Source organism: Euleptes europaea, chromosome 1, assembly GCF_029931775.1.
Source record: "Euleptes europaea isolate rEulEur1 chromosome 1, rEulEur1.hap1, whole genome shotgun sequence".
NCBI classification, from domain to species: Eukaryota; Metazoa; Chordata; class Lepidosauria; order Squamata; family Sphaerodactylidae; genus Euleptes; species Euleptes europaea.
Window position 1 is genome coordinate 143,286,883 of NC_079312.1, and position 23,603 is coordinate 143,310,485.

At 40.4% G+C, this 23,603-nt stretch overlaps 1 protein-coding gene across 1 annotated transcript in view; it reads right to left on the reverse strand.

The window, feature by feature from the left end:
• Window positions 1-2,169: 2,169 nt before the first annotated feature.
• The window catches only part of APOH (apolipoprotein H), a 30,286-nt gene continuing 8,852 nt past the window's right edge, over window positions 2,170-23,603 (reverse strand). The window contains exons 3-8 of the mRNA XM_056866507.1: window positions 18,451-18,547; window positions 10,835-10,911; window positions 8,273-8,461; window positions 7,263-7,442; window positions 3,968-4,165; window positions 2,170-2,234 (exon numbers count right to left, since the gene is read on the reverse strand). Coding sequence (XP_056722485.1) covers window positions 2,170-2,234; window positions 3,968-4,165; window positions 7,263-7,442; window positions 8,273-8,461; window positions 10,835-10,911; window positions 18,451-18,547 — 806 coding nt within the window. The remainder of the gene's footprint in view (window positions 2,235-3,967; window positions 4,166-7,262; window positions 7,443-8,272; window positions 8,462-10,834; window positions 10,912-18,450; window positions 18,548-23,603) is intronic.

The following is a 23,603-nucleotide window of genomic DNA, read 5'->3' on the forward strand; positions in this document are numbered from 1 at the left end:
ATGTCACGGGCAGGGGCAGCGGAACTGAAGCAAACAATTCTTCATGGGCCTCTGAGACAAAAAACACGCGCCAACAGGAAAGGACGGTTTAAAAGTGGTTTCAGTTGCCTCAGTTATAACGCGGCTTTTATTGCTCATTCTGGGAAAATGCGGACCTACAATGAATAACAATGAATAATTTGCACTGACACAAATCAGATTTGAAAGCGCAGCAAATCTCCGTGAAAAATTCCCCCTTTGAATATAATGCAAAGAAGAGTCGTAAATCAGTGCTTGGCATTGTAAAATTCATTGCAACAAAAAGGGGACACTTTATCCCTGTTGGTCTTAAATTATACCTAGCCAAGATAATTCCGCAGCTTCTGTATGGGGTTCTGTTGGGCCCTTCTTCCACAAGTTTCTCAATTTTGGAAAAGACTCAATCAGAAAGTTTAAGGATTATCTTTCGAGTTCCAACTGGTGTTTCTAACGCTACCCTTCAATTAGAATCAGGTTTGATTAAAATAGAGGCTAGGATAGTTTTAGGATCTATAAACATCTGGTTGGGACCATGTCATAATTCTTCTGATCTAACTTCCATAATTCTCAGTGACAGTTATTGTTCAGCCTGGTTTAAGGCTGTTCATCATAGGATATCCCTACTTGGGTTTTCATTTGAGTCCTAACAGATGATGCCGATTGAAAGGGCCAGGGGTATTGTCAAACAAAGGCTGTATGATATAGAAAGGCAGAATGACATTGCAAGTGTTTCTATATACTGAGCCCAACAGAGAACAAAATATATAGCCGCCCCAGCACTATCACTTTTAGTGGTTCCATCACACCATAGGGCATATACAATGGCAAGATGTAACGCCCTCCCTTCAGCTATAACAGAAGGCCAGTACAAAAAGGTACCATTGGTAGAGCGGTTTTGCCCCTGTGGATCAGGGAAGATTGAGTCGATGGACCATATTTTATTGCATCGTAGGTTCTATGAAGCAAGCAGAATGAAGATTATTTCTCCAATAATAAAGTAATGGCATGGTATTACCGATGTGGAAATAAGCCAGAAATTACTATTTGACATAAACCTGGAGTTCATATTGAATTGTGCTAAATTTGTAGCTATAGCCATTAAAATTCGTAAAGATAAAGTGGTGATTTAAATGAAAGGTTGTTACCTAGGCGATTGGATGGGCTTTATATGTGTATTTTATACCTATATTAGTTTTACATTTTACTGTGGGGTGTTGTATTCCATCCACTGTATTTGGATGGCGGGTTAGATTTACCAGTGTATTAGGATTAGGGACTTTTTGTAACTTTGCTGGTTATATACCGAATAAAGGTTGTCTGTCTAATATTCAAGCAGTTATGACTGATTCAATGGCTGCTCTTTGGCTGATCTGCATTAGAAGAATGAGGCTTATATAATTATTTGTTCTGGTCAAATTTATTCCTACCCTCTGAGCTGCTGTCTCCTTTTTAAGGTAAGATAGGTAATTTTCTTACTATTTGAACTCAACTACTTTACATACTTCAAAGGTTAAAAAATATGGATTGAATCCAGAGATGTGTGAACAGAAAGTTTCTGTGGGATCCAACCCTACCTGGATAATGAAAAAATAATAATTTTCTATTAGGTTTAGCAAGTTTATTTTTAAAAATCAAGGACCTGAATGTTACAAATTACATTCTCAAATCAAATATTGTGTAGCTGAAAGTGTTCTGTTCAAATCAGTTAAAAACACTGTCCTTCAGTGTTACTCCTCTGAAGATGCCTGCCACAGCTGCTGGCGAAACGTCAGGAAAGAAAATACCAAGACCACGGTTACACAACCCGGATAACCTACAAGAACCAGTTAAAAACTTGTTGAAGTTTTTAAGATTCTGGTCATACTAAAAACATACTCGAATGCTTCATTTATTTATGATAAAGCTGTATCAACAATGAGTTAACCCTTTCATACCTTTGCCCTCTTGTAACCAAGTTGACCGTCTGTATCTTAGAAAGTAAGAAAACAGTGAGCAAAAGATAGCATAGTTTGAAAGCAAATATGACTGACTGCAATAGAGTAAGGGATATTCTGGCAGGGTTATGCTTCCTTTAGAGGTGTGTGTGGTCTAGGTGGGACTCTTGATTCTCCATAAAATTTTCTCTTCAACAGGACAAGCAGATGCACCTTTTCAATTCTCACATGGTGTCATGTCTGCGACATCTGTCTTTATCATACTTGCAATCCACCCACGTTCTGTTGAAAATGTTTTAAATATAGACAAGATATTTATCAAAATGTGTTACTATTATAGTCATACTACATACTTGGGGAATTTTGGCACATGTTAAATTGTAAATGTTCTGTTCAGCAGAATGCTCAACATCAATGCTAAATCATGCAAGTAACTTGATCCCCCCCACCTGAGATATAATATTGTGGCATTTTATCTTTTCCAAAAAAAATTTACTTAAAAGATGAGATCAGTTTTTATCTTAATAAATTTAAAATATTATGGAATTGTATCTTGTACATAGTCATCCAGTACTCATACATATTTCAAGCCTTGCACTATAGCTGTTTGCACGAAAGCTTATGGGGATGGGGAATTCTGGCAATTTTCTCTTCCCCCTCTCATGCTGCATCACATCCCATTCCTGAGGTTCCCCCAGCTAGCCAGATCAGGTTTTCAGGTGGCATAGGGATCTGCAGTAGGAAGGGTAAGATGTAAATCCCTTCCATTCACAGTCTTCAAACTGAAACAACAGCAGCAACAACAAAACTTAATTTAAGTTTGTTACTAGCACTTTCTCCTGTGTCTGTCTTATCCAGGATTTGCTGAACCAGGAAGTCTCAAAAACTGGGGACAACAGGAAAAAATGAGTGTATATTTCAAAAGGCACTTGGAAATTTGTGTATGCAATTATCATACATCTGCTTGAGGAAGGATCCATTGGATAATCCATTTCCTTGGTTCTTGTAGGTTATCCGGGCTGTGTAACCGTGGTCTTGGAATTTTCTTTCCTGACGTTTTCTTTCCTACACACTTGACACTGAGAGACACTGTCCTTCAGTGTTACTACTCTGAAGATGCCTGCCACAGCTGCTGGCGAAACGTCAGGAAAGAAAATTCTAAGACCACGGTTACACAGCCCGGATAACCTACAAGAACCAATGAACTCTGACCATGAAAGCCTTCGACAATATTTTTAATCCATTTCCTGTTTCTGGAGCCTCTGAATACAACTGACCTCATTAGGAAGTACAAGACATCAGCTGTTACCGCACTTGTATTCCCAGCAATGTATTAAGAGTTTGAAAACGTTATCAAAAATACTGTTCACACTTTCTATGTATTCCCACCGATGTATTAAGAGTTTGAAAACGTTATAAAAAATACTGTTCGCACTTTGTTTGGCCCCTTTAGCTGTAAAGACGTCTTCCAACCATTTATAAGCCGTGGTATCCAAAAACCCTTTTAAAGCGATGTTTTTTACAACATTTTCAAACTCTTAATACATTGCTGGGAATACAAAGTGCGGTAACCCCCATCTTCACCACAAGTCCATCAAATCATTGGTGTAGGATGATGCCACTATGCATTTCAGCACTGAAAAGAATGATTTTGCTGTATTTCTAGGCTTGTTATGAGAGGTAAATATACATAATTTCCCTAGTTTACATTGTAATGCAGACTGTGTGTATTTCATAAGGCCCAAATCTCAGTCTCATGAAAAAACATAGGACAGAGGTTGCAATTGTGTTCATTTGATCTTCAAAACCATACTGTGGGAAGGCTTGCAACCTCTTTCTCACTTCATCTACCATTAATTGAGTAATCTCCAGATCCCAATTATCCTGCAACACAGCAAAATGATAAATATAATATCGAACCACCCTTCCATTTTCCTTCTAGCAATGAAACCATTAGCCACCTATTCTGGCTTTACTTCACGTTCCATTTACCAAACTAAAATGTTTAACCATACCTTTGAAACAGGCAGGGGCTGTGAGATTACCATCTATGCACTGAGCAGGTACAGTATAGCTGCAGTGCTGGTCTTTATTTTTGCAGAAGAACCAGATGACCTCAGCATGCTGTATTCCTCCTTGGAGCTGGTCTTGCACTTTTACTCTCTGCTGATTGTATACCACTGTAGCTCTTTTAACTGGTATTTTACATGGTGCTGCAAGGGGAAATATATAAATAGTATTGTCTGTGCAATTAGGAATCTTCTGCAAGTATCACATTGAAACACTATGCAAGCCAAGGCCTTTATTAACAAAACCAAACAAAATTGGGCTGATGGTGCCTATTCAATTAATACATTGCCTTCCATAGCAAGACTTCCACAGTGTCCTATTTTTCTGTCTATGTCTTACATGTTCTTTACAAGCTAACCATATGCATGAAGTGGCAGTGTCCAGTTCTCAGTTAGGTTACATGTATTACATGTCCAGAGCTTTGTCATGTTTCTTCCCCCAAAAAAATTCAGTACAAATAAAGTTAGTCAGAAATCTTGGCCCCAACTTCCACTGAAAACAGTGGAATTTATGTTAGACCAACTAACTTTTGTTGCATTGGGGCCAAAGTGTACACCAGAAGACTTACAGACAAGCTAGCCATACATAAAGGATAATGGAAACTTTCTCAGTTATTTAGTTGTAGATCAGATTGACCAAGACTAATGAGTTGATACCCATACATGGTGCATTAAGCATGGGGAAAAAATTCTTATGTTTTTAGATGCGGAGAAGGCCTTCAATAATGTATCTTAGATACTTAATGAAAGTTCTGCAGCATATGGACTATGGAACAGAGTTTTTGATTTGGATGCAAAGTATTTATACAAAATAACAGGCTAGAATTTTAATAAATGGATCTTTAACTGGGAAAATTGAAATTGTGAAAGGAACAAGACAAGGGTGCCTAATGTCTCCAATCTTAGGCTAAATATTTTAGCAATTGAAATATTAGCAATAAAACTCAGACAAGATACAAGAATCTCTGAAATAAAAAAGGATAAGGAAAGTATAAACTGAAAAGTTATGCAGACAATGTTGTAGTATCAGTAACAAAAACAAATATCTCTTTAAAATATATGATGGAACAAATAAATAGATATGGAATGTATTCTGGATACAAATTAAATAAAAAGAAGGCAAAATTAATGTTGGTAACAGCAACCAACTCATAGAGAGAAGAGATAGAAAAAAATAACAGATTGTCTTGTTTCTAAAAAAACAAAACAATAAAATACCTTGGTGTAAATGTAATGGGGAAATGATACTTTATTTAAAGATAATTATCAGAAAGCCTGGACAAGCATCAATGAAGACATAAAAAGATGGGAGAAGTTAAACATTTAGTGGATGAAAAAATTTCCACAGTAAAAATGAATATATTACCAAGGCTGATTTTTCTGTTCAAAATGCTGCCAATTCGTATAGAGAAAAAGACTTTTAAAAATGGCAATGAACTATAAATAATTTCATATGGAGTAGGAAGAGACCTAGAGTAAGATTTAAAGTATTGCAGGATGAGAAGAGAAGGATTAGCTGTACCAAATATTAAACTATATAGTTTGTATAATGGATTGGATTAATGATCCAAAACAGAGATTAAGACATCATTAATTAAGAAATCATTAAAAGCAATCAAAACACATTTTGAGAGATGGACTGCTTAAATATGATTCCTGTACAGATGCAAGATAAGTCCTCCAACTTCACCACTGGCATCCCCAGTAAATCTATATTGTGATAATATTATGCATATGAAAACCAGCTACATAGCTTTTGAAAATATGTTGGATAAACAAGGGAAAATAAAAACTTGGTAAACAATCAAAGAAAAGGATAGTCAATGGCTACTAGATCATCAAATAGCTTCAATTATGAAAGAACAAATAACAAAAGGAGGCCATCTAAGAGAGAAGACAACTTATGAATGATTAAAATATTGTCGAAGGTTTTCACAGTCAGAGTTCATTGGTTCTTGTAGGTTATCCGGGCTGTGTAACCGTGGTCTTGGAATTTTCTTTCCTGATGTTTTGCCAGCAACTGTGGCAGGCATCTTCAGAGTAGTAACACTGAAGGACAGTGTCTCTCAGTGTCAAGGGTGTAGGAAGACACTTGACACTGAGAGACACTGTCCTTCAGTGTTACTCCTCTGAAGATGCCTGCCACAGTTGCTGGCGAAATGTCAGGAAAGAAAATTCCAAGACCACGGTTACACAGCCCGGATAACCTACAAGAACCTATGAATGATTAATCACTGGAAATTTAAGATATTTATTGGGGGAAATTTACAAATTGTTACTACAATATGAAACTGCAACAGAGCAGGTTAAAGACAGTATGGTAAAATGGATGAAGAGTTTAGGAGAAAATATAAATATGAATCAGTGGGAAATCTATGGTCTAAATAAATTCAGTTCACAGAATGCCAAACACTGAGAGAGAACTAGTATAAAATGTTTTTAGATGGTACATTATGCCTAAAGATATAGCAAAGGCTAATCAAGAGTTTAATGGGAAATGCTAGAAATGTCAAAGCACAGATGCAACATTTTATCATATGTGGTGGACTTGTAAGAAAGCAATAAAAATTGGATAATAATATATGATAAAATACAAAAAAATTGAAAGTCAAATTTCCCTTGGATCCAAAAAATATATTAAATATATTGCTAAATAATATGTCAAAAGTATATAATGACAGCAGCAAGAGTAGTATATGCAGGAAAGTGGAAAGCCGATGTATATCTAGATTTGAATGAACTGATAAATTAAATGAGTACACATATATAGCAAAGTTAACATCATTAATACATAATAGATCAATTTCTGAATTTAAGGAAAATTGAATATGTTTTTAATTATATGGCTAAGAAATAAACATTAAGATCTTCAGTGTTCAAGAATAGAAAATGTATATTATAAGATATAAAAATATAATTATGAGAGAGAAGTCAAATAATTTAATAATAGATGGATACTTTCAGTAAGTTCCAATACAATGTAATTATTTTTTGAATGAGTTTATGTTTATTTTTAAATATTAGTATATGTAGTGTAGAAGAAAATTAAAAAAGTGGTGTATTAAACATTATTGTTAAAACAATTCTACCCACATTCAAGGTTCACCCCAAAAGTTGTTTAACACCTAGCTGTTGCATGAGACAGGGAAATTGTTCATAAAGATACCCTAAATCTCTTAATCACTTTGAAGAAAATGTAAACTACTGTATGTTTACAGATACTCAAGAAGCTGAGCTAGACCTCTGCAAGTTGGTTTTATTGACCAGTTTCCTGTTTTTTCACATGTAGACTCTGCAGGTCCATCCATCACATAAGTAGGATTGCAGCCATAGCTCACTTTCTCTTTATACTGATAAGTTCTGCGGAGAGCAAAGTTTATGAATCCATTTTGTATTTCTGCTGGATATGAACATTTCACTTCTGTATTGGAAAAAAGAAAGATGCTTAAATATCTAACAAGGCTTTGAGCTCTAATTCTAAAATAAGACAGGGTGCTGATCCCCAGAAATGGCAATATAACCAGGATAATGATGGGATATTTTTTTTTCCATTGGAGAACTTGTTCAATCCTGTGGTAAGGAGTAGAGTTGTGCAAAAAAAAAATTCAGTAAATTTCGGGTTTGGGTTTATTGGGCCCAAATTTTTTGGGGAAACCCAAAATACCGTAAGCTGAATTCCCATACTGGTAAATATGGGAATTTAGCTTATTTTGGGGTTTCCTGAAAAAAATTGGGCATTTGCACCTATGGGGATTTCTGTTTTCAATGACCCATTGCTTTCAACGGTGGAAATGTTTACTGGGCTCCTCCATAGAGAAGCATAGTGAAGTTCACAATAAAGAATCTGACTGCGGCCACTTTCTTCTCTATGGAGGAGGATGGGGCGACCCCTTCCAGACCCCATAAAACTGGACCCCTGGACCCAATCTTCACCAAACATTGGGGTTCATGCAAGAAGAGGCCCTTGCAGCCACACTGCATATTTGGGGGCTCTACCTCAAAAAATGCTCCCCTGGTGCTTTGCAAAGCCTGGGAAAAGCCAAACCCAAAAAAAGCCGAATAAATACCTGGTTTTTTCGGGAATGGCCAATTTGGCTTTGGCTTTCTCCCCAGGTTTTGGCATTTGGTAAACCCAAACCCAAAATGTACCAACATGGCTTTTTTGGGGTTTATTTTCGGTTCAGGTTTATTAATATGTACAAGCTTAGTAAGGAATCTTTAAAATAGTAAAACAGTGTTTGGAATACTTACTTCTGCATTCTGGTATCTCACTCCAGTTCCCAGTGGCCAGACACCTAGCTATTTCATTCCCAATTAATGCCAAAGGCAACAAACATTCAAACTTGATCACATCTTGGAAGACAGATATGTTTCCTGGCTTAAATCTACGGTAAGAGAGGGCTCCAAATTCAGAAATGGGAGGTAGAGGACAAATCACAGCTGAAAAACAAAAGCATCTTCATTTCACACAAAGTAAAAACTCTTATGCCTACCTGGCTCACCATAACACAGAAGACTTTTCTATAATATTGTCATTGCTGCTGTTGTATGTACTTTTGAATTGGGCTTTGACTGTAATAAATAATTCATTCATTCCATAGTATTGAATGATACTATGAAGGAGCATTGGCTAAAACTTAAAAAGCATCTTAGTAGAATAAGATCAATTATGATGATTATCACTTGTTAGAAAACATATCCCATCCTATCGTTCTCAAAGAATTTCATGTTTGTGGTGACGGGTTAGGGTACAGCAGATGTGTGTTACAAAATTCAGAGTTTCCCCTATCTATGTTGCCACTCTCAAAACATGCTCTAAACAGGCAGGATTGCCATCCTCCCATTTCCCCCATTCTTGATCCTTGCTTATTGGAATCAGACTAGATGTGATGGAGATATCTATGTGTTTTCCTAATCACATCTAAAATAAGGAGGGAAGTTTGGGGTTTTTTTTTTAAATAGAGCCCTGACCTGGATGGCCCAGGCTAGCCTGATCTCGTCAGATCTCAGAAGCTAAGCCGGGTGAGCCCTGGTTAGTATTTGGATGGGAGACCACCAAGGAAGTCCAGGGTTACTATACAGAGGAAGGCACTGGCAAACCACCTCTGTTAGTCTCTTGCCTTGAAAACCTTGAACGGGGGGGGGTCACCATAAGTCGGCTGTGACTTGACGGCACTTTACACACACACACACACACACACACACACACACACACGTGGGTAAAGGGAAAAAACTCAGACCCCCCCCCCCTTCAGCCTCACTTTGTTGCACTATGGTGCTTTCATCATTTTTCTTCCAGCGTGGCTCCAATATCCTAACAGCGCATTCCTGAGCCTGAAGGGTGAAAGCCCTTAGGAGGCCAGAAAGGCACTGCACCGGTGTTCGGGCCACCCGCACCAGCGTCCGGGCAACTTACGCTGGCGTTAGTGGGCCCAACAACAGTGGGAAGGCCCAGTCACGGGTTGCTGCTATGGCTATGCCACCCTGGGACGCCGACAGAGCTTTCTGCCGGTGTCCCACCGGCGTAAAAGCTCACACCGGCATCCTGGGAGGCGTTCTGGCATTCCTGGAAGTCATTCCCAGGGCATTCCGGCACTGGGCTGGGGGAGGAGCTGCCTTTAGGTGGTCTCCAAAGCCCTTTTGGGCTGGAAATGCCCTTTTTATTTTTGCAAGATACGCCACCTTTTTAGGTGGTGTGTCTCCCGTGCAACCCTATCAAGGGTTGCATGGATTTTTCTTGCCGCGAGGAGGTTTCGGCCCCAGTGGGGGGGGGGCAAAACCTCCTTTGGAGGCAGCGCAGCCATGCTGCCTCCTGAAACTGTCGCAGCCATTCTTCTCAGGAATGCGCTGTAAGTCAGCCCAGCTTGATTCTGAGAGCAAAAAAGGTCAGCCTGAAACCCAGCAACTGCCAAGATCTCCATTAAAAGATAAGTGGCAGATATAGCCATTCATTCATCACCATCTTGCTTTATTGTTGTAGTCCTTAATAGTCACAAAACCAGCCTTGTGAAATTAATTTTAGTATGAATGCATCTTTCACAAAACATTGCAGTTCCTTGCCTGTTGTTTTCAAGTATCACTACAGAAGTACTTCAATGTATTTGGGGTTGGGGGTGTTCTGTGTAGAGAATTCCCATTTCCAAAGCAAATCATCTTTTTATTTATTAAAAGAGCCATTTTATGATTAATCTGCATTCCCAAAGCCATGCATAAAATGGGGCCAAGCATAAACAAGACATTTTTTAAGTGTTTATTAAACATTGGTAAATAACAGTTGCATTCTTCAAGCATCTATAAATGTCATTTTGATATCCCTGCCTGTGAGTGATTAGTTGTTACATGCACACTCCAAAATATAGATTGTATCTATACATGTTCCTGGCTGCTATTAGAAATCTATCCTCCTGTATTCCACAAACACATTCTTATTCATGTGTGTAAGGAGGCAACAGACCTCCTGCAGGCTGGTATTCTGTCTCATGTACAGTTGGCTTATTTTGTGCTGGATTGAGCTTCTTCAGAAATTACAGCTAATTTCTGGACTACAGACATCCAGAAGAAATAGCAGTTTTGGGGGACAGCCTCTATGGCATCACATCTCTGCTGAGCTCCCTCCCTTCCCCAAACTCCACCCACCCTAGGCACTGCCCTCAGATCTCCAGCACTTCCCAAAGCTGGAAATGGCAGCCCCATGTTTACAACATTTTAACTTTCCAGCAGGTATGAATATACTTTAACAAAACTGATAGCCCCATATACTGGTTGGTTAGTCCCAAATGAATATACATAAGACTAATAACTTAGTCCACATACGATGGCATTCAGGTAGCTGTCTACTCCATTGTCCATCCGCCAGGCATTGGCTGGTATTAGTTCCATGAAGAATATGCCTAGAAGATGAATATTTAGTCACCAGCTTCCAGAAAAGAAGAACATATGTATGATGAAGCATTCTACTACAGAACAACTCCTTCACAGTGTGGATCTGCAAAAACCTAAGCCTCTTTTTCAAAGCATTGTTAAAACCTTCTGTTATTAAAAGACCCACTCAGTTAACTGAGCCTTCAGAGTGGGATGCATTAAAAATTAAATATAGTCTGGATAAATTAAAACACAAATCCATAAAAGGGTTTAGAACCAGAACTTGTCATTACTAAATTATTTATATAGTATTATTATTATTACAGGGAAGGGTACTGTTAGGATATAGAATGTATTACAGTATGGTACTGTTAGGATATAGAATGTGTTTTTGATCAATAGCTTCCTTCAGCTGCATACCATGTTCAAAAGTAGCTGCAATCCCCTGTAGCATGGAAATAAATTTGCTTGCTCCAAAAATTCACTAAATGGACCACAAAGCAATAGCAAGTCATTCCAACTACTCAAATTCCCAGTATACTTAATTTTCTGCACGAGACACAGAAGACTGGATTACAGCCATTATGTTATTCTGATTGATCAGTATTATGTGTGGCTGTAAACAAGAACATTGATTTGTTGTGACTATGCTTGATGGCCCAACAAATGATTTCTTGGGAGCTGTACACTTTATGATGATTAAACTGGCTTTATTTGTAATGAATGAGTTGCAGGGTACATGCAGTTTATCCTGGCTTAGTTGAATCTTTGTTCCCTGCAGTTATATGCAGACATTCATATCTGAGGCTTTGCACATACATATTACAGAATGGAAGGATTTGTTTCATTGGTATATTCCTGGGAAAATATTAATAGCAAAATTAATCCCACTGCTTAGTTTCTCATTTACTATTTCCACTGTTGATTGCTTTTCAGTGCATTACTTGCTTTAATTTCTCAAGAGATTTACTTCAAGGAATTTATTTGCGACTTCCGGTAGAGCGTTTGGTCTGAGCGCCATTGTCTCTTGGGAGCTCCCAAGAGACACCAAGAGTCGTTTAGATTTGGGGTGCAAAAGAGCACTCCAACCCAGTTCTAAATAGTGGATCAGGAAGCAGGAATTCCTCTGCAGCCGTCAAGAGTGGTTTGACTCCCATATTCTCTGAGAGAGCTTTCTTTAAGCCCCTCAGAGATTTGGACATTGTCCCGCCGGCACCAAGGGGGTTACCAATGCCACGAACGACTCTTTGGATTTAGGCTTTGACCTCCTCTATCCATTAACATCAAAGAAACTATGAAAAGAACAAGATGCCTCACCTTTGGAAGTCAGAGTGAGTAAAAAGACACTTTTTGCTTTTACCTTGATTGAGAAGATTTGAACGATGATAAAAAATACCTACGAAAACCGTGTCTCCCTGCCCAACATAACGAGACTCTTTAAATAAATAAATGTCATTAAACTAACCGACAAAGACCTTATCAATTTGATCAGTGAGCAGACGCAATAAATGGGACTTTTGAAAGACTTTACAACTACCAATTAAATGCTTTGAGGGGAGGGAGGGAGACGAAAACGCCCCCCCACACACATTTCTGGTTCTTTCCGGTTCAATCAGTCCTCCAGCCACGTCACTTCTTAGGACCGGAAGATAGTAAGAAAAGCTTAGTTACCATCGAAAAGACAGGACAGATCGTAAGATTGGAAGTGAGTTTCCCCGGTGCAACCATCAAATTGCTCCTACCACTTAAACACTGAGTGGAGATAACACAGGGTCTATGATACTGCAGTTTCCTGTCTACTTTTCTTTTCTTTTTTTAATATATATATATATATATATATATATATATATATATATATATATATATATATATAATTTTTTCAATAATAACCAACATTTCATTTAGACATACATTCTCTATATCAATAAAGATAATCATTAACAATTCATAAAATTATTAGATGTATGTCTTCAAAATACAATAAAAAATAATTGACTTCCCCACCATCTTCCTCCCTCTCTAAAATATCTAAGATCTCCTTTGCATCCATGCATTCTAATTCATTTATAAGTCACCCTATTCATATTATACTTTCCCCTTATCCAATATATTTAATATTAATAATACTAAGGAGAGAAAAAGAATAAAAAAATAAGAACATTTAAGAAAACAGTGAGATAAAAATCCCATTTCCCTCCATATATTCATCTCAAAATACATGTGTAAATCTAAAAAGAAAAAAAGAGGATTAAAGAAAAAAAGAAAATAACCTTATACAAAAACAATGTTTATAGTATTTTTCCTCTACCCCCCACCTTTCCCATGTTAAAAGTCAAATTAGTATTCTTCCAGCTTTCTCAGCCCTTCTTCTTATTCTTTTTCTTCTGTTGGGAGTTTCTATCACCAATCACTTTTTTGCTTAAAGTGGTCTCCTGTCTGGAACAGTCAATGCCCTGAATTCTGTGGGCTATAGAGTCTTCTGCTTGTTTTCCAACAATTTGAGTTGATAGCTCACTGTTTCTTGTCAAAAAAAACTTCCACGTCTTCCAATGAGTTGATAGCATATTTAGTTTGTTTATAAGTAAAGGTAAGACCTTGTGGTAGCAACCAACTATATTTTATTCCTTTATTTCTGATTAATTCAGCAAAATCTTTGTATACAGCTCTCTTCTCCATCAGGTGACGTGGGATATCTTTGAGAATTATCAATGGTATATTATCAAATCTCAATTGATTCTCCAGTTGAAATTTTATGATAATATTTTTCATCCTGATGTCAAAGAAGGATATCAGAATTTCTCTGGCTTTTGTTTTCTGTACCCGTGTTGATAAAGGAATTCTATATATCTTGTTTATTGCTGCATTCAATTCTTGTACATTTAGATGGAATATTTCAGCCAGTGATTTGATGATGTCATCTCTGGTAGACCCAAGTCGTTCTGGAAGATTGCGTATGCGTAGATTATGTTCTCTTTGTTGTAGATCCAAAATAGCAAGTTGATCTTTCATTTGCTGTTCCTGGAATTGTATAGCATCAATTAGTTGTGCATGGGATTTCATATCTTTTTTGAGTCTTTTCACATCCTCCGCGTTGTTGTTAATTGAAAGTTCCATCTTATTCATACTCTCTTTCAATTGTGTAACTTGGTCTTTTATTTCCTTGATCTCATTTGTAACATCAGCAAATTGTTGAGTGATAATTAAAGTCATTTGTGTAACTGATTGCTCTTGTTGCTTGGAGACCTGTTCAAACTTCTTCTTTACTAGTCCATTTATTAATTCATTTTGCTCAGCCAACATTTCCTGTATCTTCTGATAATTTATTTCCATGATTGTCTGTGGCTTTTCTCCTTTTCCCCGACCAGAAATAAGTGTAAGCAGGCAGACCGGTTCAGTGAAATTGTGAAGAGAATCTATTAGCTTTAGTGCTGGAAGTACAAGGTTGTGAGCCTTCCGTGACTCTCACTCTGATTTAGGAAAGTAGGATCTATTTTGGTGTTGCACTGAGTGAGGCACACCGGCACGACCCTCCTCTTTGGTTTCCAAGTCCTAGAGAGGTCTCTTCCTGAGTACGTGCCTGGAGGACTCTTCCAGATGGGGAAAACGAAAGCTAAAAGTACTCCTCCTCCCCTTCACACTGCAGCTGCCGATTGGAAGCTATCGACGCCACTCAAATCTTCCAGGTTGTTTTTATTTGCCTGCTAATTCAGTTTGTATTAATTAAACAGACTTTTTAGCCGGATGATCGTTTAAAAGTCTGGGTGATGGGGTGTAAAGTCTTAGTTGTATTTTAAACAGTTCCAGTTGTTCAAATCCGTTATGATAAGCAAAAGGAGTTCAAGTGACTTACATGGAGCTAGAAAGTCGGGGTTCTCTGTCATTTGCTTGTACGATATTTAGTGTAATGTGAAGGGGACCACAGCTTCTGAGTCCTCGAGGCGTTTCGCGGCGATGAAAGTCCTCCTCAGCCGGCGGGGCTCAGACCAACTCCTCCTCTTGGGAGTCGAACCGCTCTTCTTCGGCAGCAGGGGGTTACCTGCATTCCGATCCCCTGATTAGGATCGGAGACGGGGCTTTTGGAAATCTACTTCCCTTTTTCTGACCATGCCGCTCTGAAGCATAATTGAGGATATTTTGAAAATTACAAAGCCCGTTTTCATATAAGAATCCAAGCAGATATGTCAAACAAGAGAATGGAAGATACGTTACTTAAACAAATGGACATGTTTGCAGTGCAACAAGATTTAGTCTTTAAAAAACAACAAGCGTTCTCACAACAAATGATTCAACTAGCTGGAATGATGAATGCCTTATATCAATCAATCAGCGGAAAACTGGACACAATTATTGAGGAGATCTATGATATGAAGACCCCAGACATGACAATGACTATGCCAATGGAAATAAAAGATCCTACTACGGAGATAATGACTGAATGCTACATGGAAGTGGAGATAAAAACCAAAAATCATCACAATGAATCAGAACAATTTAACTCCCAAGAGGTGGCTGCAAATGATCAGCTGGCAACGAGAGAAATCAACATGAGAGAATTCAAGGCCTCTACACTCTACTTGTCTGAGTTGCTGTTGGCAGGAGGAATATTATTAGCCCAAGAAAATATCTCCTGGCAGCCAGCGATGGAGAGAGACATGATGAAGGATTTTATCAAGATGCTGCAGGAAAATTTAACAAGACGCCAATGGATACAATCACCAGGATCCTCTTTCATATTTTCAGAGATCAGAATTGCAGCTACTACACTGGAAAATGGGAAAAAAAAGTTGGGAAATGAAGAAGGACTGGCAGATCTCCTCCCAAAACAAGAAAATGGCTAAGATGATGCTTAATTTAGGGGTGTAAGGGAGGCATGGTGGATTTACTCATGGTGGATGAATTTTTAAACGGGAAAATTTGCTTATGTATTGATCTAATCCCTTTACTATAGAATAATAGAATGTTATATAGAGACAATGATGATATTATAAGCATGTAGGACTTGAAACTGCTTATAGAAGTAGTACAGATAGTTTAAAGCAAGTCTGTAAGAAAGAAAATAAGGATTAGAAATTAATTTGAAATGCAAAAGTGTTAACCAGTAAAATTAGTGACTGAAGAAGATGTGGGGAAGTCAAATGTAGTAGATAGTATTGTATAGTATAGATAACATATTCTCAGTAATAGTAATGAGTTTTCTTTTTATAAGTAGTTACAACTGAGTATATTGTTGAGATATGTTTATTTCTGTTATATTGTGAAAATAATAAAAAAAAAATTTTTTAAGGAATTTATTTGAATTAAGTAATTGTCTTGTTGCATCCACCAAGTATAGAGGGAAAAAGCTAAACCCTCATAGACAGTGACTTTAGTTACTGAAAGAATATTTTGAATAGGTTTATAGAAAGTCTCATCTGAAGGTTGTCTCTTAACTTCCTGTATATAAGCCCCAGTGTCCTGGATCACAATTGTTCCTCCCTTGTCCTTATTTCTTTCAGTAATTAAAATCACTGTCTATGAGGATTTAGCTTTGGGATATATTGATAAACCTTGTTCTTCCTTTTTGATCAATGAGCATTCTAGGGTGCCAATAATTTATATGTTACCTAAGATTCATAAACCTACACGACACCCACCAGGTAGACCTATTGTTTCTGGGTCTAATTTTATACTGGTACCTTTAGCTAAGTATCTCGATTATTATTTGAAGCCCTTTGTTCCTGCCATGAGGTCGTATATTAGAGATACTTCTGACTTTATTGCCAAGATTAAAAACCTTCCTATTCAGGGTGGTGATCTTTTGGTTACTATGGATGTTAACTCTTTATATACCAATATACAGTTTGAGGTTTACAAATGCAATATCTCTCTCAGTTTGCTCCTGGTCCCTTTAAGGGTGTATTTCCCTACGGGCATCTAAACCTCGGTGATGCAATGTGCTCCACTTCAGCCCATACCTGTCTACACTGTATGTGTTAATTGAGTTTATGGCTTCATTGTCTCATATTGTAAGTTTTCAAATTGGGTTTGGGAGACTTTCCATTTTATCTTTATGTGCCTTTGTTTACTAATTGTTATATATTCTATTTTACTCATTACAGACCTATGTGTCATAAAGTATAATTACCTCATTTCTGATGGTAGCTACAGTAAGTCCCATGTAACCTGTTGTAAACAAGTTATATGTAATTATTGTGTGATATTTGTATGTTAGACTTCTGTTTGTTGTTGAATTTCAAGGTTACAGTCTGAAGGAGGATATTGAAACAGACCCGTCACTGTTGTGGTTCTATGTTATATTATCAACACTTTTGCTTTTTGTGTTTGCTCATTATTCGTATACTGTAATATATGTTTAGCAATTTATTTGAATCTTTGTTCTTACTACTATTTTGAAAAATGTTGGAGTAGCTACAAGTTATTAGATAAGCACCTTGTAACCTCTGGTGCTCTGCACATTTTTTTCTCTGTCTTCTATCAGAGGTTTCTCCCCCCCCCTTTTTTTTTGCATCCACAAGTATTACAAACTGTGTTGTAGATGAAAGAGTAAGAGAATAAAAGCATATTTGCATTTTTACACTGAAGTCTTTAGATATATGTCATGATGCAACAATGTAAAGTTTCATATACAAGGCTGTGTTTGGCTGCATCTTCCTTTTTTAACTCTTATTGTCTACCTCTTCATCCTATATTCATCTTCAATCCAAAGAGCTTTTTTGGTCATGCATCAATATTTGCACAGGTACAAGTATTTCCTCATATTCCCCGCCCCCCAATTAATGTGCTTCAGTGAAGGTCTTTTCCGAAGTTCCTCTGAGTTCCAGAAGTGTTTTGTTTAAAAGCATAGACCTTCTTCTGGAGGGTGAGGTGCTCGGGGCCAATATATACATTATCAGCAAAGTTCCACCAAACCAGTCCCCCATGATTGGCTTCCACGTTCTCCAATAACATATAAAAACATATAAAAGCCATATGGTGTTTCTGGCATATTGTATGCCAGAAAATCACTTTTCATCAGTTCTTGTAGGTTATCCAGGCTGACGTTTCGCCAGCAGCTGTGGCAGGCATCTTCAGAGGAGTAACACTGAAGGACAGTGTCTCTGTCCTTCAGTGTCTGTCCCTCAGTGTCTGTCCCTCAGTGTCTGTCCTTCAGTGAAGATGCCTGCCACGGCTGCTGGCGAAATGTCAGGAAAGAAAATACCAAGACCACGGTCACACAGCCCGGATAACCTACAAGAACTGATGAATTCTGACCGTGAAAGCCTTCCACAATAATAACTTTTCAGTTTGTTAGGCTTTACTAGCATTGGCGTAGCCAAGTAATACAGCCACTCTACACAGGTGGAAGTTTTTGTACATTAGCAGAGTACTCCTGGAGCCAACCATAGTTGAGTAGCACAAGATCAATAAAGATAATGTATAAATCAGTTGTCAGAAGCTTCACTGTATATGTGGAACTCAACACATGGCTCTGTTTTTGCCATGTTTAATGAGCAATTAAAAGTTTGCCCAGATTGGCTTTTGAAGCTATTCTCACATGTGCAATACTTCAAGCAAACAAAAAAACTCACCCAAGCTCACATGAAAAGCTTACAACACTCTGATAGCTGAAGTCTTCACCAAGTATGTTCCCATTTTTCAAAGGTCCAGGGTAAGGACATTTTCTTGCTGTTAAAATATAAAATAATGTAAACATGAAACAATGCCAATTCTAAGTAATCTTTTTCCCAATCCACTACATATTGATGTCGTAACAATAATTGGGAGATGGTAGTACAAGAGCCAATGCCCTCAAGTGAGCTGCACACCATTAACTGCCATGGATTCTTCCACATGAGAAACCTGAAACAATTTTTAGTGAGCCTCGGATGGCACTCATAGAAGCGAGTGTCTGTGTATAGGGACACGTGATGTTGCCTTACACCCGTTCAGACCACTGATCCATCTATGACCCCACCCAACCATTATGGTCATCTTTGGAGGCCCTGAAAGAGGACCTTCTTGACCATGGAACAAAACTTTGGAACTTTCTTACCAGGGAGATTCATCTATCCCATTCTTTTGCCATCTTTACCTGCTGATGGACAGCCGTCCGGATTTCACCCTGGACACACTGGCCAGGTGCGTAGAGGCTGTGACTGGATGGTTGAGACAGAGCTGACTGAAACTAAATCCATCAAAGACAGAGGTACATTTTCTACAGTAGCCCACTAAATGTTTTTGAGAAACCAACAAACATTGCCCAAAGGGCACAGCTACCCCCAAGCAAGTGGCTTTCCAAAGTACACAGCCTTTTTATATGGAGGTTACATTCCAGCCCTATTCTCTGTTAGCATCATCTTACATTCTAATAGCGAAGTCGGCCAAATCTTTGGATACGTAAATCTGGTGAATGGAGCTGTAAATAGGCACGGCAGATCTTTCTACAAACCTGAAAAGGGCCCCATTTTGCAGAAAAACATTTTGCAGAAAAATGTTAAATCTAAAAAAAATACATTGGGGGGGTTTTAAAAACGCAAAAATGATAAAAGGAGCACCTGCAGCTTTAAGCAAATGACTCCCTCAGTGGCAGTTGTTAGGCGACCACAACATTCCAGGCTTCAGAGGGAGGGGGCAGGACCCTCGCCAGGACTATTTTGGCCTTTGAGGGAGTATACCTTAAGGCCAGGCCTGACTAAGGTTGCCAGCTCCACAATGGGAAATTCGATTTTATGGTGGAGTCTGAGGAGGGCAGGGTTTGGGGAGGGGAGAGACCTCAGATGAATATAATGCCATAGAGTCCACCTTCCAAAGCAATTATTTTCTCTAGGGGGACAGATCTATGTCATCTGGAGTTCAGTTGTAATTCTATCTGGAGTTCTATCTGGAGACTGGCAACCCTAGGCCTGGCAGCAACCTCTGGGTGACTTGGTACCACCCAACTTGCATGACTCAACTATACCTGGTTGCCTGCTGCTGTTCAACAGCAGCCACTCTATGAAAGCTAGTGTGGTGTAGCAGTTAGAGCTTTAGAGCAGAGCCTGGGAGACCCAGTTCAAATCCCTATCTTGCTGTGGATTTTGGACCAGTCACTTTCAGCCTAACCTACCTCACAGGGTTGTTGTGCAAATAAAAAGGAGGAAATTTAACATACTTTGGTTCCCACTGTGGAGAAAGATGGGGTGTAAATGAAGTAAATAAATAATAAACATAGCTGAAGATGGGAGGCAGATAAAAGGTAGGCTGGTGAATTGCTGAGAAGAAGAGAATGAGGCAAGGAAAGGGGAGAAGATATGGGGGTTTCCAGGAAGAGGGAAAGGGGAAATAAGGTGGGAAGAGGGATACAAGGGAAAGTGATATGCCTCCACAGGTCTTGGAGGGTTCCTACTATGCAAGTGGGCCTGAGCCAGTGGTTGGCACCTCACAACTGTACCAAATTTTTCTTAGGCAGAGGCTGCTGTGGGGGGGAGGGGAGAGGTGAAGACGGAGGGGCAGATAAACGTAGGTTGGCTGTGTGTGGGAAGGAGAGAAGGAAGCAGGAAAAGGAGAGGAGCTCTGGGGGGCTTTCAGGGGAGGGAAAGAGAAAACAGTGGGGAAGGGGGAAATGAGGTTCCTCCCCCCTGCAAGTCCTTGTGGGTTCCTGCTTGTTCCTTCTACTCATGTCTAAGATTCTAAGAAACTTGCTCTAGTAACTATCAGGGCATGTTTACTTAATTCTTTAATAATCAATCAGCACCGGTAGAGTCCATATAAATTTAGAAGACAGACAAGGTTCCATTACCGCTAGGTAAAAACCACCTTGCATGGGAATGTAGATGCTTCTTAACTTGCTCAAAGTTATGTAGCACTGAATGTTATACACCTATAACCACCTTCATCAGTACCTGCCCTGTAATAAAAGTAAAGATATAACCCACACATTCCTGTTTGTCTGAGTATGGAAATTAAGAGGTCTCCATTACACTGACCAACTAAGTCCATCCATAAAACATGTCACTCATGGGGGAGGAGCAGTTATAACAAATAGTTTTCTCTTCTTCTCAGCATAAAATTCACAAGGCTTCCCCTGAGGTCAAGTACCTGAGAGTGGGAGCCTCTCTCTGTTGTCTGTTCCTTCTCTGCTAGCTGAGCCACAGCAGAGTTTGAGAAGGCACACTCAGGGAGGGGTACGAGGTTGAAGAAATGCATGCAGATGGCAGCAAAGGGGATGGTGGTGAGGGGTTTGGTGCAGTACATCTCCCACAGCAGGTAGAGGGCAGTGAGGCACTGCAGGAGTCTAGGCAAGAGACCAGGAAAGAGCAGCACTTAGAAAGCCCACTTATACACATGCCTCTTTCTCTCCTCCTCCTGCTTTTCCACCTGCTGAACACCTCCAGGGACAGCTAGAGATATAGGGGGGTCACCTATGACAACTGGGAAGATACAAACTATCAGACACTAAAGAGAAGGGTTTCTGAAGAAATTGAGAGATCTCACAAATGAAAACATATAAAGATGAAAGCAAAACATGTGTCTAGTACTGTTTTTTGGAGCCTCTGTCCCAGAATGAAGTTATGCAAAAAGGAACACATTAAGGTCAACATCATAATGAGTAAACACCCATGAGAGTCATTGTGCCTTAATACTAGGCATCAGAATAAGGAGGCAGCATAGTTTCAAACAGGAGCACAGTTTAATGACTCAGGTTCTTTCTGTGTGTGTAGCCATAGCGATAACAATTTCCTGTCTCCTTGTTCCTACCCACACTAATTCCTGGAGTAGACTATGGCACTTTAGCAATCATTTGCAAGTGGATTTTGCCATTTCCCATGGTAAAATTCGGTAGCATAGTGTACTGAATGGGGATTGAAAGTGCATTATTCAGTGTGTGTGAAAGGGCCCTAAAACAATAGTCTAGATTAAAGTAACAAAGTTGTCAAAAACACCCTTAAGAGGGACTGGGATCGAACTGGCAGGCCTTGCCTTCTACTCACATGTGTTAAGCTGAATGTCTGCATAGAAAGCACACATGTACAACTTTACACACAAAAACAGTTCTTTTCCCATGATCAGGAAACCCAGGAAAACAAACTTCCCAATTGTTGTGTATGTATTTAGTAGGATAGTAAGCAAGGGGAGACTTAGAAGCTTGAGTTCCGCACGAAGGATCCTAAACCCTGCTCGCCCCATTGGCTAAGCAAACGGATCCTATTGGCCCTAAGCCAGCATGTGCCATTGGTCACCGAGAGGGTATTCCCCCCCTATCACGGATTGGGGGGGAGTGGCCGCAGGCGGCCAGGGGGGGCATATAAGCAGGGCACGTTCAGTGTGTAAGTTAGTTCTGTGCTGAAATCAAATAAAGCTGTGTTGATGAACTCCGTCTCTGATCTCGTGAATCCTTCCCATGCAGACTTAACAGTGGTGACGAGGACTGGAGAGCGACCCGGCTGACCTGCTGAATCACTCCCGCCCCGCCGTTCGTAGTGACCGGTAGGCAGCCCGGTCCGCATCGCTGGATCACACGCCGGCTGTCCCACAGCTACCGCCTCGCTCCGCGACCTTGCTGTGTCCGGTAGGCAGCCCGGCCCGATTGCTGATTCACTTGGATTCTCGGGAGAGACAACCACACCGCACTCATGGCCACCACGGGTTCGTTGGAGGTATTCGACATCTCCAACCCAGGCGACTGGGAGAGCTATGCTTCCCGCGTCTCATTCTTCATGGTGGTGAATAAGTTCACGGACGCCAAGCAGAAGCGGGGGGTTTTCCTCAGCGTCTGTGGGCCCCGGACATTCCAGCTGGCCCAGACCCTCGTGGCCCCCACAAAGCTTGAGGAGACCAGCTTTGACACCATCATGACAGCGCTGGGCGGCCATTTCACCCCTCAGCCCACGGTGTTGGCCTACCGCCATGATTTCCACCTCCGTGACCAACAGCCTGGGGAGACCGCTGCCGAGTACCTCGCCGCTCTCTGCCAGATTGCACGGTCCTGCGCTTTCTCAGCCCTCGACGAGATGCTCCGGGACCGGTTCGTGTTCGGCCTCTGGGACGCGAAGGTGCGCCGCCGCATGAAAGGGAAGAAGGAGGCAATGCTGACGTTGGCCATCGGGGAGGCGACCGTGGCTGAGTCTGAGGACCAAGACGAGCATCTTGGGGACCGTGCCGCCGCCGCCTCTGCCAGGGGCCCGAGAGAGACTGCACCCGTCCATTTTTGACACGCCAGCAACGGCGACTCCAGTGACGAGGCCCACAAAATGTCCGCCAGGGTGCCCAAGCCATGGGGCCCGGCTTCTAGGGCCTGCGCCAGCTGCGGCAACCCCCATGACCGCCATACGTGCCGATTCCGCAATGCTCAGTGCAGGGCGTGCGGGCGTTCCGGCCACATTGCCAAGGCCTGCCGCTCGTCGAGGAAGCCATCTTGCCCGGAGAAGAAGGATGGTGCCGCCCGACCGGTCCATGCTCTCTCCGACGACGATGACTCTGGGTCCCCGTGCCGGGACCGCCGCGATCACCGCCACGTCCACACCCTCACTCTGCACAAGGTCCACAGCGTCGACAAGCTCTCGACCACCGTTTTCATCGAGGGGGCGCCCTGCAAGATGGAAGTAGATTCCGGGTCCGCCCTCTCCATCATATCTGCGGACACTTTCGGGGTCCTGGCCGAGCGCGCCCCGATGCCCCGGCTGCAGCCCTCTGGCCTCATCATTACGGATTTCCAACACCGCCGAGTCCAGGTCGAGGGTGTCGCCCGCTTGTACGTGCGCTA